This window comes from Aethalodelphis obliquidens, unplaced genomic scaffold, assembly GCF_003676395.1.
Source record: "Aethalodelphis obliquidens isolate GAN/ISIS:26980383/991018 unplaced genomic scaffold, ASM367639v1 scaffold20, whole genome shotgun sequence".
Classification (NCBI taxonomy): domain Eukaryota; kingdom Metazoa; phylum Chordata; class Mammalia; order Artiodactyla; family Delphinidae; genus Aethalodelphis; species Aethalodelphis obliquidens.
The window spans coordinates 6,686,852-6,704,622 of NW_020837964.1; the positions used below are offsets into that span (position 1 = coordinate 6,686,852).

At 48.4% G+C, this 17,771-nt stretch overlaps 1 protein-coding gene across 3 annotated transcripts in view; it reads right to left on the reverse strand.

Annotated features, from left to right (window-relative positions):
• PLCG2 (phospholipase C gamma 2) overlaps positions 1-17,771 on the reverse strand; it is a 184,308-nt gene that overhangs the window by 138,750 nt on the left and 27,787 nt on the right. Inside the window, exons 1-2 of one of the 3 annotated variants that reach the window (XM_027119165.1) lie at positions 6,830-6,922; positions 862-1,100 (exon numbers count right to left, since the gene is read on the reverse strand). In XM_027119165.1, coding sequence (XP_026974966.1) covers positions 862-1,054 — 193 coding nt within the window. In that variant the 5' untranslated portion in view covers positions 1,055-1,100; positions 6,830-6,922. Of the gene's footprint in view, positions 1-861; positions 1,101-6,829; positions 6,923-17,771 lie in introns of those variants that run through there. The other 2 variants (XM_027119166.1, XM_027119167.1) reach the window with 2 other exon arrangements.

Below are 17,771 nucleotides of genomic sequence, written 5' to 3' on the forward strand. Positions count from 1 at the left end.
GTGGCCATGAAAGATAAAGGCAGCTCAACAGGCCAATAGTAAACCACCTCCAAGATAATTGTTAAATTAAAAAAAGAAATCAAAGTGCAGAGGTGTACATAGTAGGTACCCATTCATGTAGGAAACACAATGCACACGTCACACGAGCACAGAATACTTCTGGGAGACCAAAGAACTTGGTAATGAGCTTGCCCCTGGAGCAAGACGTGGGCTGGGGAAGAGACACTTATTTAGAATCGTCTCATTCTCCCCCAAGTGTACGTTTTAATTCCTCAATTAAAAAGTAGCCGATAAAAAAGTCAAATTAAACAAGTCTCTGCAACTGAAAATTGCTTAAGTCTCCTAACTCTGTTTGTTAAAAACAGTCTTAGAAACTTTAGGGACTGAGCCAATTGCCGAATGTAAAGAGGATGGGGAGAAGAAGATGCCTCCACCTGGACCAGAACTTCACTTGAGAGCTACAGAACGTTCAGCAGTGCGCTCTGTCCACCTGGAGCTAAAGCACAGGCTTCTCACTCTGCTCGTCTGGCTACCAAGCTATGAATTTCCACAAGCTCTGGCCAGTTAAGCCCTCAAAGGGCAGACGGCTTGACCATCAGCTCGAACCAAATGGTCCCCGATGCTGTGAGACAGGGAGCCCAGCCCCTGCCATCCCGGGTGAGCTGTCTGGATGTCATTTCCAAGTTGGCCCACGCGGGCTCCTGTTCCTTCACCTGCTGTTTCCTGGCTAACTTCCCCCACCTGCTCTGAACCCATTCAGAGACCCAGACAGAGCGGCCCCACTTTCACTTTCAGAAGGTATCAAACCGACAACAACTGCCGTGACCACTGGTCTGGGCAGGAAGGGGAGGAGGTACTCACGGAAGCCCTCGATCTTATCGGCCGTCTTGCTCCAGGCCACTTGCTGGGTCTCCATGATCACCTGGACAGTCCTCCGCTCCGGGGTGGACTTGCGGAAGCTGAACACCGTCATCACCGTGCCCAGCTCCAGGGCCCTCTTGATCTGACTCTTCTCGTACTCCGGAAGGGCATCCACATTGACCGTGGTGCTCATGGTTGCCAGCTCCAGGGGGAGGCAAGGAGTGAGAGAACGAGGGAGGCTGGAAGGGCGGAATAAAGGAGGGAACTGCTTTTAGTTAACTGAGTGGGATTTGGCTTCGACTTCAAGGGTGAAGATCCTGTCCCATGCCCATCGGGATGAGTTTGGGGAGAAGGTTCTAGTGGCAGAGACTCGCTGGCCACTCAGAGAGCCCAGGCAGGACACACAGAGGTTTAAATGGAAGTGAGGTGTGGGTGGAGCCCTCGACCTCAGTGACCCAACCACGATCCCGGCTTTAAATAACCAAATCACTCCAGCCTGGCTGTTACCACTCCTTCCCCACATACTCTGATGCTGTGGAACATTTGAATAGCCAGAGCAGCCCAGACTGACTCCTGTCCCCACCCCTGACAGCCTGCCAAGAGATTTCCAACCATCCCTTTACTTCCCGAGTGAAGTTGGGAACAGGAAAAAAAAAAAAACAAACCCTTCCGAATGTGTCCATGGAACTGGGGCAAAAAGGGCAGAAGACGGCAGGACCCAGCAGCCTCACGTTCAAATCGTGGTGTAGGTTCCCACTGACCGTGTGGACCTGGGCAGGCTGCGTGACCTCCGTGAGCCCCAGTTTCATCGGAACAGTTAGAAAGCCACCTGTGAAGCACCTGGCGTGCCACTCAGCATCCAGGGGTGTCCTTGACAATCCCTCATCCTCCTGCACAGCTGGCATTTCCCAGAGAGGTGTTTGCGCCCCAAATCTCAGAGCCCTCCTTGTCTGGTTTCTCTCACGCCCACATCCAATCCACAGGCAAACCTAGAATGCAGTCAGTCTCACTGCTTCACTGGTCCCTCCAAGGATCTTATACTTGGGTCATTCTGATCGCCTGCTAACTGGTCTCCCTGCTTCTGCTCCAGTCCCTACAGTCCACTCTCAGACCAGGAACCAAAAGGATGCTTTAAGAACAAGAGTGAAATCATGTCGCTCCCTCAGCCCTTGCTCTGCAAAAACCCTCCCCCCAGTCTGCCTCCCAAATGTCCGAAGACTCACTGCCCCTCACTCAGAAGGGACTTAACTTCAGGCTTGCAGATCGCAGCCCCTACCCCAAGTCACTTACACCCGCAGGCTGAATTGCCACCCTTGTAAAGGGGAAGATGACAGATGAAAGAACCTCCAAAGGTTCTTGTAAGGATTGAACCAGATAATATATCTCAGCCCATAGAACAAAGATGCAAAGTCAGTGCTCCTCAGATTCAGCTCCTGCTACTGTCACTATCCACTGTTCCCTGTCTCTTTCTTACCTCCTCCCCTCCTCCAAATCCCTTTAGGCTCCCACAGTTGCTACTCTGGAGAGAAACTGGTGTTCAGTCAAGGCTGTCTGGGCCTCCACACTGGCTCAGCCTCCCCACAGCCTCTTTGCCAAGTTGCTCAAAATCAGGGCCTCAGCTTCCCCAGCTGTATAATGGGGATAACAATACCACCCTCGAGGGGCTCTGGAAGGAGCAGACGCCACAGTGTATGTACAGCCCCCAGCATCGAGCAGGGCCTCTGATCATGTTAATCAGCCAGCTGGTCAAGACATTAATCAAGGGTCAACTCTAGGACAGAAATAGAGGGTGGACTTCTACGCAAATGAGGGGTGCAGGGAGCGGCCCAGGCCCTGTCCTTTGCTCCCTCATCCCTCTACCTCACACCCACAGCCAAAGGCACCTCCCAGGTATGCTGACAGCCCAGCGATAAGGTCATGAATTATACCTGTTCTCCACCCATTTGGAAAGGGACCAGTCAGCTCGATGACTCTGCAGTAGCAGAGACATGGGGGTGGGGGTAATAAAGGAAGTAGCAAGAAGGGGTCCCCAACTTAGTCTGGGGCAAGGCTGGGAACTGACAGTGCTCATAGGAAGCTTCTGGGGGAAGGCGGCGTCTGAATCCAAGCTTTAAAAAAAGATGAAGCGGGAGGGAACAGTGTTGTAGTCAGAGGAACAGGCTTAAGCAAAGGCCCGGCAGCAGGACTACAGGGTATGCCAAGAACTCTGCCTGACCTGAGCCTCCTGCCTCACCGCCCTTGAGCCCAGGTCAGGGGATGAACAAGGTGCCTGAGGCCAGTCTCATCCTGGTAAACTAGCTGTTTATCGGCCCTCCCCAGGTGCCTGCACCTGCCATATCTCGTTCATCTCATTTATTTCAATGAGAAATACCGGAGGTGAAAACTCAAGTCCTGGGAGGTGAAATCATGTGATCAAGGTCACAGAGACACATGGTGACATCAGGATCGGAACCCCGGTCTGAATCCCATGCCCCTGCTCCTTCAGCACCCACCTTCTGGAATCCAGAATCTGGTGGCAGAATCTGGTCAGACAGTAACTAACTTGGCAGAGAGGTCAAAGGACTTGTCCAAGGTCACACAGCTGCAAAGTGTCAGAACCAAGATTTGGACCAGGTCCCAGCCGTACACCTCCCGAGTTCCCCACTCCCAGGGCTCAAGGCCCACATGTAGCAGAGCACAAACAGGAAACACACAACCCCTCACAACACTGCCATGTAAACCAGCCAACTGGGAAGCACCAGGGCCCTCAGTTCTTTCTGACTCTGGGAGGGCCTTGGACTTAACCTTCCCAGGATTCTGGTTACTTCCCACTTAGAAGCCCAGGGGATTGATTCAACCATAAACACCAAGTCTCTCACGTCTTTCCCCAAGAACTGGGAAGACATCCTCACGGCCACAAGATCCTTGGAGTCAACCACCAAAATCCACCGGCTCCCAACTCAGCCTTCCAGAGTTCAGTGCTCAGCAACTAAGGCAAGGAGGTCTCCGAGGCCTTGACCCCAGGGGAGGGCACGAGCCATCACAGGCAATTTCTATTCTGCTTCTGCTTTCAAAAAAAGAAAAAGAAAGAAATAGCCTCGAAATCCCTTTTTTGTTCCTGTTTCTCATCCTCCCTGGGTAACTTTATAAAAGTGACTTATGGTGTAAATACAAATGTGGCTGAGGTTTAACAAGATTCTACTTTTCATGTCCTTCTATTCGAAATAAACTTCTGGGAAAGATAAATATCATATGATATCGCTTATATGTGGAATCTAAAAAAATGGTACAAATTAACTTATTTACAAAACAGAAATAGAGTCACAGATGTAGAAAACAAACTTATGGTTACCGGGGGGGGGGGGGGAAGGGAGGGGGATAAATTGGGGGACTGGGATTGCCATATACACACTACACTATATATAAAATAAATAACTAATAAGGACTTACTGTATAGCACAGGGAACTCTTCTCATTACTCTGTAATGACCTATATGGGAAAAGAATCTAAAGGAGAGTGGATATATGTATATGTGTAACTGATTCACTTTGCTGTACAGCAGAAACACAACATTTTAAATCAACTATACTCCAATAAAAAATTAAATAAAAAATAAACTTCTGGGATACAAGGACCCAGAATCAGGAAGCAGGGGAGTTCTCTTCAGTGCTCTCTGCACACGTTAAGAGAAGCACAGAATTTCATACAAAATCCCACGAAACAATTCTGTTAGGCTTTGCTACAGTCGCATCCCTGAGAGGTAACAGCCCATCCTACAGCCCGAGGGATGTGACTGCTGCATCTCACACCCACCCTGCAGCAACAAAGCGATACATATTTTCTTTTTTTTATACTTAAAAAAAATTTTTTATTGAAGTATAGTTGATTTACAGTGTTGTGTTAGTTGTAGGTGTACCACAAAGTGATTCAGTTATATGTGTATATATATATATATGTATATACTTTCTGACATTCTTTTCCATTATAGGTTATTACAAGATATTGAGTATAGTTCCTTGCGCTATACAGTAAGTCCTTGTTGGTTGTCTTTTTTTTTTTTTAACATCTTTATTGGGGTATAATTGCTTTACAATGGTGTGTTAGTTTCTGCTTTATAGCAAAGTGAATCAGTTATACATATACATATGTTCCCATATCTCTTCCCTCTTGCATCTCCCTCCCTCCCACCCTCCCTATTCCACTCCTCTAGGTGGTCACAAAGCACCAGGCTGATATCCCTGTGCTATGCGGCTAAAGCGATACATATTTTCATTGGAGGAACAAAGCAGTGTCAGCTGGGGCAGGTAGGAATGTGCATTACTTCAACTTTTTTTTTTTTAGGGCAACCTGTGAGCACCTACTAAAATGTAAAACAGGTATATGCTTTGATCCAGTGCGGTGCAGAAACACACACAAAAATAGTCACAGAAGCATCATTTGTAATAGAAAGAGAAAAAAAAACAAGAAACAATTCAACAGCTCGCGAATGGGGGTGGTCCCTTAAATGATGGGACACACACATTAAAGAATGCTCAGTAGCTGTTGGAAAGAATGAGGAAGATTTACACGCAATTTGATCTGGAAAGATTCGTGAGATGGATGAAAGAAGAGTTGCAAACTAAAAAGCATAAATATAATTACATTTTTTAAAAGGCTGTCTGCTTATAAACCCAGGAGGAGTGGTTACTTTTGGAGAGCGGGAGAAGGCAAAGGGTCTGACCTGACTTTTTACTGATTTAAGTGCTAACATAATGGATGAGATTTTCTGCTCTGTGTTTTTAAGTGTTTTCCAAATGAAGACGTGCTTTCAAAAATTTCCTCACCCGCAATTTTCCATCAACTCCACTCAGCCAAAGGGCTCTTTATGGGGTTCCTGGCTTGGCCTCTTCCAGAGGAGTTTCACAGGCTCCAGGTAGAGGGAGAGGGAGGGGGGAGGGCTGCAGCATGATTAGGCCATTTCAGCATCAAGGAAACCTGCAGTGAGGATCGTCCTGAGCTGGTACACACGGGGCATTCATATCTTTGTAATAAGGGTAACTGCCTGAGGCGGCCAGGAACCCCTAAATTAAGACTCCCTGAAAGACTGTAGCTAAGGATTATGGTCCGAGCCCCAACGCAGGGCCCTTAAGCATAGGGTGAAGAAGTGGCAGATAAGCCCCAATTCTCCACACAGCCCTGGAATGGAGGCCTGGGTGGCCCAAGTACCCAGGGGAAGAAACTGAGGCTCAGAGACTCTTCAACTTGCCCAAGGTTACACAGCTGGAACAGAAATTCTAATTACACTGACTGACAAGGCCACCTGTTTCCCATGCGCGTGCCACCCCCCTCCATACTTTCTCACTCTAGTTCAAGATCAGGGTGCTACAAGAGCCCCTCCCGGGCCCCCTCTGGAATCCAGGCGCCAAGCGCCCCCCGCCCCCCGTCGAAACGGGACACATCTTTCCCGCGAATTCTTCCGCTATGGGGGTAACGACCTCTTTGGGGTTCCACAACATAACCAGGAAAACTCAGAGACGCACATAATGATGCGTACAACTATTGCGGGGGGAGACGGAATCTTGAATCCCCCGAAAGCTCTATTTCTCAGGGCGAAGGGCTGCGCCTGGAATCAACAAGCCCTGGGCACAGAGGTGGTCAGGAGACACGCCCGCCCCCCCCCCGGCCACCGGAGCCTACACCACCAGCGCTCGCACGAACCCCAGACCGCAAGCCGCGCCGCTTCCTCCAGGCTCTCATTCAAAGCCGGACGGACCCAGGACACCAACCGACGAAGTGGCGCCGGCCCAGAGTGAGGAAGTGGCCGGCGACGAAGCCCGGACCCCCGCCGTCTCCGCGCCGGCCCCGGGCACAGCGGGCGGGGGCCCCGACGGCGTGCCCCACCCCTGCCAGCACCGGCAGCGCCCGGGCACAGGTCCCCCCTGGACGCCGCTCCCCGAGCGCGGGTTCCGCGGGCGCCCGCGTGCGCTCGCACCCGGCCGGGCCACTCACCTGGCCGCGCCCCCGCTACGGGTCCCGGCTCTGGGGTCCCGCGCGCAGCCGCCCGCCGTCCTGGCTGTGGGCACTCCCTGCCGCGCACGCCCTCCGACGCGGGCGCCGTTACTTCTGCTTCGGCCGCGGACGCGCGCCACGTGACTCCTCCGGGGCCGCCCCCCGCGCCCCGGCCCGCCCCAGCCCCGGCCCGCAGCTCAGGGCACCCCCGGCGCCGCGTCCTCCCTGGGGGCGGACCAGGCCTGGGACCCCGCCTCCGTGGGCCGAGAAAGAAACTGAGGCAGCCGGAGGGGATCGACCTGCCCCTCCTCACTTGCAAAGTCACTTGCAAAGACTAGCTTTTATGGAGCTCCTACTGCACACACGTGTTTTACATGCATTTAATATAATCAACGGGAATTGGCAGGTCATGGCCCTAATTTGAAATCGTTACTGAGGCTGCGCTGGTGACCGCCTCTTACTACCCGGGGCAAGCCACGTAAATACCCTCAGCTCAGCTTTCTCATCCGTCAGACATGATCACAATAGTGCCGGCCCCAAAAGTCTGTTGTACGGAACTTAGAATACTAGGGAATTGATCTCCCATTTTCCCAGTGAGATGATTTTTTATGGCTCTACTTTATAAACTTCTAAGCATATAGACGACATGGTCGAATGCCTAATGACGGTATTTAGTGGATTCATCTGGCTACACCAAGCCTACCTCAAGTCACATATTGTATGATGTAACATATTCTTTAAGAGAAATATTGCTTTTTTCCACTTTCCTGTTTCATGAAGCAATTTTATTCAAACCTTTCATATGCATCTTTGCCTACAGTCCGTTGTGACTGCAGCCAGCTTTCCAGTCACCTACAGAGCTGTCAGGACACGTCAGTTCTACTCGTAAGCCGCTTGAGTTACAGCATTTTTTAAATCTATGAATATCGTTCTGGCTGAAAATATAATACCTAAAGCCACAGGGCTCATTCACTGACTTTAGGCAATCTGGACTTATTTCTTTCACTGCTCCTAGCTCCGGGGTGTACTAGTTGCTATTCCCCACAGATCACTTACTGCACCATTTTTTAAAGAAATCTTTGACACCACGTGTAATCATGGGGCCAACTCCCCAGGAATGATGGCTGAATCTGGGTTAAATTTCTTTGCCTTTTTTTTTTAACAACTTCAATTTATATTTATTTCCATCAATCCTTTTATCATTTCTATTTTGGTACATGTTATCTAATGTACATAATATATTGTTACAACGATATATATGTAGAATTTCTTTCTTTTTTTCTTTTCTTTTCTTTATTTATTTTTGGCTGCATTGGGTCTTTGTTGCTGCCCGCGGGCTTCCTCTAGTCACGGTGCGCGGGCTTCTCATTGCAGTGCCTTCTCTTGTTGTGGAGCATGGGCTCTAGGCACATGGGCTTCAACAGTTGTGGCACGTGGGCTCACTAGTTGTGGCTCACGGGCTCTAGAGCGCAGGCTCAGTAGTTGTGGCACACGGGCTTAGTTGCTCCATGGCATGTGGGATCTTCCCGGACCAGGGCTCGAACTCGTGTCCCCTCCATTGGCAGGTGGATTCTTAACCACTGCGCCACCAGGGAAGCCCTAGAGTTTATTATTACAAAATCCATGTGTATAGGGAACCGTGTTTAATCTCTTGCTGATAAAATGAAACTAAGTGCAATCAGCTTTGGAAACCACGGTGGGAAGCCTTGGCTCCTAACCTCTGTCCAGACAGATACTAATTCTGGCTGGAGTTTTCCCTGGTCCCTGGGGATCAAGCAAGCAAAGAAGAACATGTAGCACACGCTTCAGCTCAAAGAACTCTCATTTAATCTGTGACTGGGAGCTTACAGCATTTCGGGAGTTAAAATGTCTGCTGTGTTTGAGATGGTGGTCATAGGAGATGGCAGTGTGCTTTTTTCGTATTTCTAACTACTTTTCCTCTTTGCCTTGGTTTTCGATCTCAGCTGAACAGCTAAAGGAATGCAGTGCGATGAATGGGAGTGTCTGGGGTTCCTCATCATGGCCTCTTTTTCTCCAACTCCAACTTGATTGTTCAAAATAAAGTCACTGAGACGGAAGCCCTGGTTCTGGGAGGGCTGAAACACGACATGACTCTTCTACTCCAAGGCATAATGGGTAGGGGGAGAAGCCACCCAATGTATTCAGATACATATGGCAGAGCCCCCTGTCATGAGTTAGCTATTTTAGGGCTCAAGGGCATTAAGTCAGTGGGTGGTGGAGGCTGGATTTGAACCCAAGTCTGTCTGGGGCCAGAGCCCATGGGCACACAGGCCCACTGCCCGTCCCCAGCATTAATAGGAGGCATTCAGGCAGGAAGAAGTGAGTGTGTAACCACTCCGCATGGATTCACAAATGGGTCAGGAAGTGACCTCAAAGGGTGGAGGGAACTTTCTTTTCCTTTTCATATAAAAAGAAAGAAAAGCGGGAGGGGGGGAATAACCTGAAAGAAAATTGTGTTTTAATCAGCATTGTCTTGACTTTCTATTCTGAGTCCCTCACCAGTCCTCAGGGATGCACATGTTTTTCCCCATAACCCTCTTCCATTTGCTAGCAGCCATGGTGCATTGGACCATTAGCCAACCCCCTCAGTGCCTCAGTTTCCCTCTCTGCAAAATGGGTATATTAACTGTCCTACCTCCCAGGGTGATTATAAGGATTAAATGAGACGAGGGGTAAAACAGGCAACATAGTTCAACCATCAGGGCTGACTATCTTCAGTATTGTTATTGGGAGGAAGAAGAAAAAACCCCGTGGTGCAATGGGAAGGTATGGATTTGGAAGACAGGGAGATCTGGTTTCAAGTCCCAAATGGCCACTTCCTTAGCTGTGTGACCTTAAGCTGGTAAGTTACCCTCTCTGAACCTCCAATTTCCCCATCATTCGACCTACCTTTGGGATATAAAGAATAGGCAATCTACAGAGACGGAAAGTGGAGTAGTGGTTGTCTGGGACTGGGAGACATGGGAGTCTTGGAAGGTGATGACTAGGAGGTACAGGGTTTCTCTGTGGAGTGATGAAAATGTTCTAAAATTGATCATGATGATGGTTGCACAGCTCTGTGAATACACGAAAAGCCATTGAACTGTACATTTTAAATTTTTGTGTTTTTTTGGCCACGCTATGCGGCATGCCAGATCTTCCCTGACCGGGGATCGAACCCATGCCCCCTGCTTTGGGAGCGAGGAATCTTAACCACTGGACCACCAGGGAAATCCCTGAACTGTACAGTTTAGATAGGTGAATTGTATGGGATGTGAACTCTGTCAAAGCTGTTCAAAACAAACCACCTACCTTAGAAGGCTGTTTAAAGAATTAATGGCTGGGACTTCCCTGGTGGCGCAGTGGTTAAGAATCTGCCTGCCAGTGCAGGGGACACGGGTTTGATCCCTGGTCCGGGAAGATCCCACATACGTCAGGGCAACTAAGCCCGTGTGCCACAACTACTGAGCCTGAGCTCTAGAGCCCGTGAGACACAACTACTGAGCCTGCGCTCCAGAGCCTGCAACCCAGAACTACAGAGCCTGCGTGCCACAACTACCAAAGCCCACACGCCTAGAGCCCATGCACCACAACAAGAGAAGCCACCGCAGTGAGAAGCCTGCGCACCGCAACGAATAGTAGCCCCCACTCGCCATAACTAGAGAAAGCCCACGCGCAGCAACGAAGACCCAACACAACCAAAAATAACTAAATTTAAAAGAAAATTAAAAGAGAAAAGAATTAATGGCTAACACAGCTTAGCACAATGCAGTCTTCAATAAAGTAGCAGCTGCTCATTATAATAATCATTATTAGATAGTGGCTCTTCTGAACCTGGCCGTCCTCTCCCGGTCACGCACGGCAGAGGCCAGGCTGAGGTCCACCACGCTGCTCCAGGGCCTTGCCAACCTCCTCCCTCCACCCAACAGCCAAAAACAACCAGAAAACCCCGAGAGGTTTTGAGTTTGGTTTCCTTTCCTGATATTGTTCAGAGAAGTGCATGTCCCCTGGGGACAAGCTGAGTCCCAGCTGCTGGCTGGCAGGCGTCTGTGAGAGGAAGTACCACCCAGAACTGGCTTCCAGACCTGGTCAGGGTTAGGCTCAATCTAAAAGTTTCTGCATGGGGGGGCAGTCAGACCCCCCCTATTTTTTTTCAGCTTTCCTGAGGTATAATTGGTACTAAACGGTGCACAATGAAAGCACAGAAGCTGATGAATTAGGACATATGCATACACCTGAGAAACCGTCACTGCAATCAGAGCCATAAACATCCATCACCTTCAGAAGTTTCTTGTATCCTTTTGTTATTGTTGTTATTTTTTGTGTTGTTGTATTTGCATGTGTATGTGTGGTAAGAACACAACATGACACCTGCCCTCTCAACAAGTTTTTGTTTTTTAAGATTTATTTTTTATTTATTCATTCATTCTAGGACGCGTCGGGTCTTAGTTGCAGCACGCTGGCTCTTCGTTGTGGTGCGCGGGTTTCTCTCTAGTTGTGGTGTGTGAGTTTTCTCTTCTCTAGTCGTGGTGCACAGGCTCCAGGGCGCATAGGCTCTGCAGTTGTGGTGCACGGGTTCCAGAGTACGTGGGCTCTGCAGTTTGCGGCACGCGTGCTCTAGTTGAGGCTCGCGAGCTCCATAGTTGTGGCACGCGGGCTTAGTTGCCCCGCGGCATGTGGGATCTTAGTCCCCTGACCAGGGATCAAACCCACGTTTCCTGTATTGCAAGGCAGATTCTTCACCACTGGACCACCAGGGAAGTCCCTCAACAAGTTTTCAAGTGTAAAATACAGTACTGTTAACCCAGAACTTACTCATCTTGTAAAACAGAAACTTTAGATACATTGAACAACTCTCCGTTTCCCCCTCCTCCCAGCCCCTGGCAACCGTCATTCTAGGCTCTGTTTCTATAAGTTTGACTATTTTAGGTGGCTCATGTGAGAAGAATCAAGCAGTGTTTTTCCTTCTGTGTCTGGCTTATTTCATTTAGCATAATGTCCTCCATGTTGTCGCAAACAATAGAATTTCCTTCTTTTTAGAGGGTAAATAACATTCCATTGTATTTATACACGACGTTTTCTTTACTCATTCATGCATCCATGGAGGTTTAGATTGTTTCCATATCTTGGCTATTGTGAATAATGCTGCAACAAACATGGGAGTCCAGATACCTCTTCGTGATACTGCTTTCAATTCTTTGGGATATACACCCAGAAGTGGGATGGCTGGATCATATGGTAGTTCTATTTTAAAATTTGGGGGAAGCTCCAATGTTTTTCATAGCTGCTGCACCATTTTACATTCCCACCAACAGTGCACAAGAGTTCCAATTTCTCCACTTTCTCTCCAACACTTGTTTCCTTTTGGTTTTTTGGTGAGAGCCATTATAACAGGTATAAGGTTATATCTCACTATGGTTTTCATTTGCATTTCCCTGATGATTACTGATGCTAAGCACCTTTTCATATACCTCTAGGCCATTTATATGTCTTCTTTAAAGAAACATCTTCAGGTCCTTTGCCCATTTTTAAGGCAGGTTATTTGGGGTGTTTGTTTGTTTGTTTGTTACTATTGAGTTGTAGGAGTCTGCTATTCAAATTGAGGGCTGCTTGGAAAAGCCTCTGGTCCTGTGGTTTTAATTTGGGCTTCTCAAAAAATGGGTAGATGACCTAAATAGACATTTCTCCAAAGAAGACATACAGATGGCCAACAGGCACATGAAAAGACGCTCAACATCACTAATTATTAGAGAAATGCAAATCAAAACTACAATTACATACCACCTCACAGCTGTCAGAATGGCCATCATCAAAAAGTCTACAAATAACAAATGCTGGAGAGAGTGTGGAGAAAAGGGAGCCCTCCTACACTGTTGGTGGGAATATAAGTTGGTGCAGCCACTATGGAGAACAGTATGGAGGTTCCTCAAAAAACTAAAATAGAGTTGCCATATGATCCAGCAATCCCACTCATGGGCATATATCCAGACAAAACTACAATTCAAAAAGATACACGCACCCCTATGTTCACAGCAGCACTATTCACAATGGCCAAGACATGGAAACAACCTAAATGTCCATCGACAGATGAATGGATAAAGAAGATGTGGTACGTGTACACAATGGAATACTATCCGGCCATAAAAAAAGAAGGAAATAGTGCCATTTGCAGCAACATGGATGGACCTAGAGATTATCATACTAGGGGAAGTCAAGTCAGAAAGAGAAAGACAAATACTATATGATATCACTTATATGTAGAATCTAAAATATGACACAAATATGGGACTTCCCTATTGGTCCAGTGGTTAAGACTCCGCGCTTCCAACGCAGGGGGCTCGGGTTCGATCCCTGGTTGGGGGACTAAGATCCCATATGCTGTGGGGTGCGGCCAAAAAAAAAAATATGATACAAACTTATCTACGAAACAGACTCACAGACATAGAGAGCAGATTTGTGGTTGCCAAGGAGTACGAGGGGTGGGGGAGGGTTGGATTGGGAGTTTGGGATGAGCAGACGCAAACTATTACATATAGAATGGATAAACAAAAAGGTCCTACTGTACAGCACAGGGAACTATATTCAATATCCTGTGATAGACCATAATGGAAAAGAAGATGAAAAAGAATGTGTATATATATATATATATATATATGTATATGTATAACTGATTCACTTTGCTGTACAGTAGAAATTACCACAACACTGTAAATCAACTATACTTGAATAAAATAAATTTTTAAAAAACATAAATGAGGGACTTCCCTGGTGGCGCAGTGGTTAAGAATCTGCCTGCCAGTGCAGGGGACACGGGTTCAATCCCTGGCCCGGGAAGATCCCACATGCTGCACAGCAACTAAGCCCGTGCGCCACAGCTGCTGAGGCTGCACTCTAGAGCCTGCCCGCCACAACTACTGAGCCTGCACACCCTAAAGCCTGTGAGCCACAACTACTGAGCCCACGCACTGCAACTGCTGAAGCCCTCGTGCTCTAGGGCCCATGCTCCGCAACAAGAGAAGCCCGCGCACCGCAATGAAGAGTAGCCCCCGATCGCTGCAACTAGAGAAAGCCCGCGTGCAGCAACAAAGACTCAATGCAGCCAAAAAATAAATAAATTGTTTTTTAAAAATGAAATAAACAAGGCTAATTGGGCAAAGCTGATCAATGCCCTTGGAATAATGGTTCTCTTGGACTGGGCAGGGGCAGAAGACAGGCTCTTGGTGAGCTGTGATGTGCTCAGTTTTGATCTGGTGATTCATGTGAGGTGGTCACCCAATGAAAATGTACCGAGCTTTATGCTTACAACTTGTGCGACTTTATGTTATATCTCAAAAAAAAAATTAATATTTTTTAAAGGCTGTTCAATGTGTTAACAGGTTGTCTCTGATTTGTTTCTGCCTTCAGTGTTTTCTACATATGCTTTACTAAGCATATGTCTAAGTCTTAGCTATACGAGAAAACCCAATGTGTTTCAAAATCAACACCGTCACAGGCCACTTTTCTGCATGATGTCATGCAACAATAAAAACATTAAAATACAAGGGCATTAGCTAAAGGGAAGAGGAAGCATTTAAAATCTTTGCCATGAACCAAAATCAGTAACATGTATTGAATACCTAGCTTGCACCAGGACCCTTCATGCAGTAAATGCACTAACCCCTCACAACAAAGTCAGGAAGCTCAATTATTCTCATGTCTCTTTTACTGATGAGGAAACTGAGGCTCAGAGGTGTTAAATGGTTCACAGAGGTGACCCAGCAGTTGGTGGCAGAGCTGGACTCTGAAGCAGAGTGCCTTCTTCAAGATCTGGGGTTATTTCGACTCCCACAAAGGACTCTTGCTTCTCCTGGGGGTTCTCAGGGAGGTCTAAGACACACTCAGAGATGCTGGGTCTACAGAATCAGAACCTTGAGGATGGGACCTGGGACCTGGGGATCTGCATTTTAACGCCCCCATCCCCCCCCACCCCATGATTCTTTTGTACCCTCTAGTATGGGCAACAGTGCCTTCTGCTGAAACAAGGAAGAAACACATCAGGGGCCTTTTCAGAGGTGGAAAGCAGTCTGGGCACTTTGGGCAGATACAGGAAGGTATTAGGTATTATAAAGATATTATAAAGATAAGGAGGTTATGCCTGGCAGATTCCAGAAAGATGACCTCATAATGAGTTCCTTTGGGAGAGAGGGCATTGACTAATACTCCCCCCATGGAATCCATGACGAATTCTCCTTAAACACCAATTTGACAGATCACTCATTCAGTCATTCAGCTTACCTAAATACCTGTTGAATGCTATGTGTCAGTCACTACTCTAGGTTCTGAGGATAAGAAAAGGAGAGATTCATTCTCTATCAAGAGGTCGCAGCTGGTGGGAAAGATTAGCAGGTTAAAAAAAAAATGGTTACCTGTTAAAATGGCTAAACTAAAAACACCTGACGGGGAATTCCCTGGCGGTCCACTGGTTAGCACTCGGCACACTCACTGCCGGGGCCCGGGTTCGATCCCCGGTTGGGGAACTAACATCCCGCAAGCCTCGCAGCATGGCCAAAAAAATAAATATAAATAAATATAATTCAAAAAATAAAAACACCTGGCAATAGCCAGGGCTGGAGTGCACGTGGAGCCACTGATGGGAATGCAAAATGGTGCAGCCTCTTTGGAAAACAGCTGCGCAGTTTCTTAAGTTAAATACGCTTACCGTACAATGCAACAATCCCACATCTAGGTATTTACATGAGAGAAATAAAAGCATACGTCCATGCAAAGAACTATACACTAATGTTTACAGCAGCTTCATAATCACTGAAAACCGGAAACAGCACAAATGCCTTTCAACTGGTGAAGAGATAAACAAACATCCTTACACTGAAACAGCACCCATGGATAAAAGGGAAGAAACGCCAAGGATGCATCTCCCATGCACTATGCTAAGTGAGAGATGCCGGCATCAAAAGACCACAGAGCTGTGATTCCATTGATCGGACATTCTGGAGGAGGCAAAACCACAGGGACAGAAAATAGATCACTGGGTGCCAGAGACTGGGGGTGTGGAGGAGGGTTGGCTACAAAAGCACGTAACAGACTTTGCGGGCTGGGGGCAGATGCAACTGTTTTACATTTGGTCGTGGCAGAGTTACATGACTTTATGAACTTGCCAAAACTCGCAGAACTCTGTACCCAAAAGGGTGAATCTTCCTGAGTGTAAATCATATTTTATTAAGAAAAAAAAAAGATGATTACAATACAGGTGATAAGGCCAAGGTTGAGAGAGAAGGGATAATTAACGCAGGTTTGGGGGGAAAAAATGAGAAAAGAGGATCAGGAAGCCTTCCGGAAGGTGGTGATCCTTACACTGAGACTAGACAAAGGACAGGAGTTCAAGTTCGTGAAGTTGAACTGGGAGGGGAGGAGAGAGGGCGGGATTTCAGACAGGGGAACCGCCTGCTCTGGGAGTGACTCAGTTCTGCTGCAGTGAGGGCTGGATGTGCCTGGAGGGGAAGGAAGGCAGGCAGGGCTCCACTCCTGCAGGGCCGGCTCAGTCCTGCTGAGGCATCTGGACTCTACGCAGGAACAACGGGAGCCACCGCAGGTCTCAGAGCAGAAGAGTGACTTGGATGATTTCTGGTTTGGAAAACTCACAGTTGACCGGGAGGAGGGTGGGATGAGGGAGCCGGGCTGAAGGCAGGAGGGCTGGTGAGACGCTCTGTGCCTACGGCTGTGCGTCCTTGGCTGGGGCCTTCTGTCACTCAGCAGACACTAACCAAGCACTGGCCACTTGCCAGGCACTGTTAGCAGAAGCCGGGGATATACGAATGCACCCTAACTCCCTGTGTCTCTTGCATGCTACTGGGGAAGACAGACCACAAACAAGGAAGCACGGTGTCAAGGTCACTGCAGATGGGGTGGAGCAGGCGAATATTACAGGGGAGGTGAGGGAGGTGTTTACGCCCGGCAGCGGCGGCACAAAGGCCTCTCAGAGGGGGTGCCAGCAGAGCCTGAAGAAGGAGCTTCTCAGGCAAAAGCAAAGCCCCCAGCGACACCCCTGATTGCTTTTGAGGGTCACACAACGGGTGCAGGATGTGGAACCCCTAAAGCCCTGGGATGGGGGGCAGCTATGCCTCCCTGGGGTCTCTGTTCCCGCAGGAGAGGGACAGGGCCTTCGCCGGCAGCAGCTATGTTTCCCTTCATATTCTGGTGAATAACAGTTTAAGGGCCCGAGTGTGAGCGTGGAGAGAACAGCCTGAATCCGTAACGGCCGCTTTCCTCTTGGGTCTATAGGTCACAGCTGTTGCCATTATAAACAGCGCCCGTGTGGACACAACCACAGCAGCTCCAGAGTCAGGGAGACTCAGGACATACCCGGGAAGGCCAAGCTGGATTTTCACATTTAAAACAATTTTTAAAAGATCCTAGCAAGCAAACACACATCAGTGACAGGTGACTCATGTGTTTCCTGAATCCTCCCCGTCAACAGAGCAGGCTGTGCCCGAGTCTCTCCCGGCCTGTCACCTCCCTCGGCCACACAGCACGGGGTCCACAGGCGTCACTCCTGCACAGACTGAACCTTTGCATCAAGTCTGAATTAAGCCACTAATCGGTCAGCCAGACCCCCAACTTGTAAGAGACCAAAATGTCACTGACAAGTGCATTGGTCTCCTGCGGCTGCCGTAACAAAGTACCACTGGGGAGCTTAAAACAACAGAAATTCGGGGCCTCCCTGGTGGCGCAGTGGTTGAGAGTCCGCCTGCCGATGCAGGGGACATGGGTTCGTGCCCCGGTCTGGGAAGATCCCACATGCCACAGAGCGGCTAGGCCCGTGAGCCATGGCCGCTGAGCCTGCATGTCCGGAGCCTGTGCTCTGCAACAGGAGAGGCCGCAACAGTGAGAGGCCCGCGTACCGCAAAAAAGGAAAAAAAAAAAAAAAAAAAAAAGGGCAAAAAAA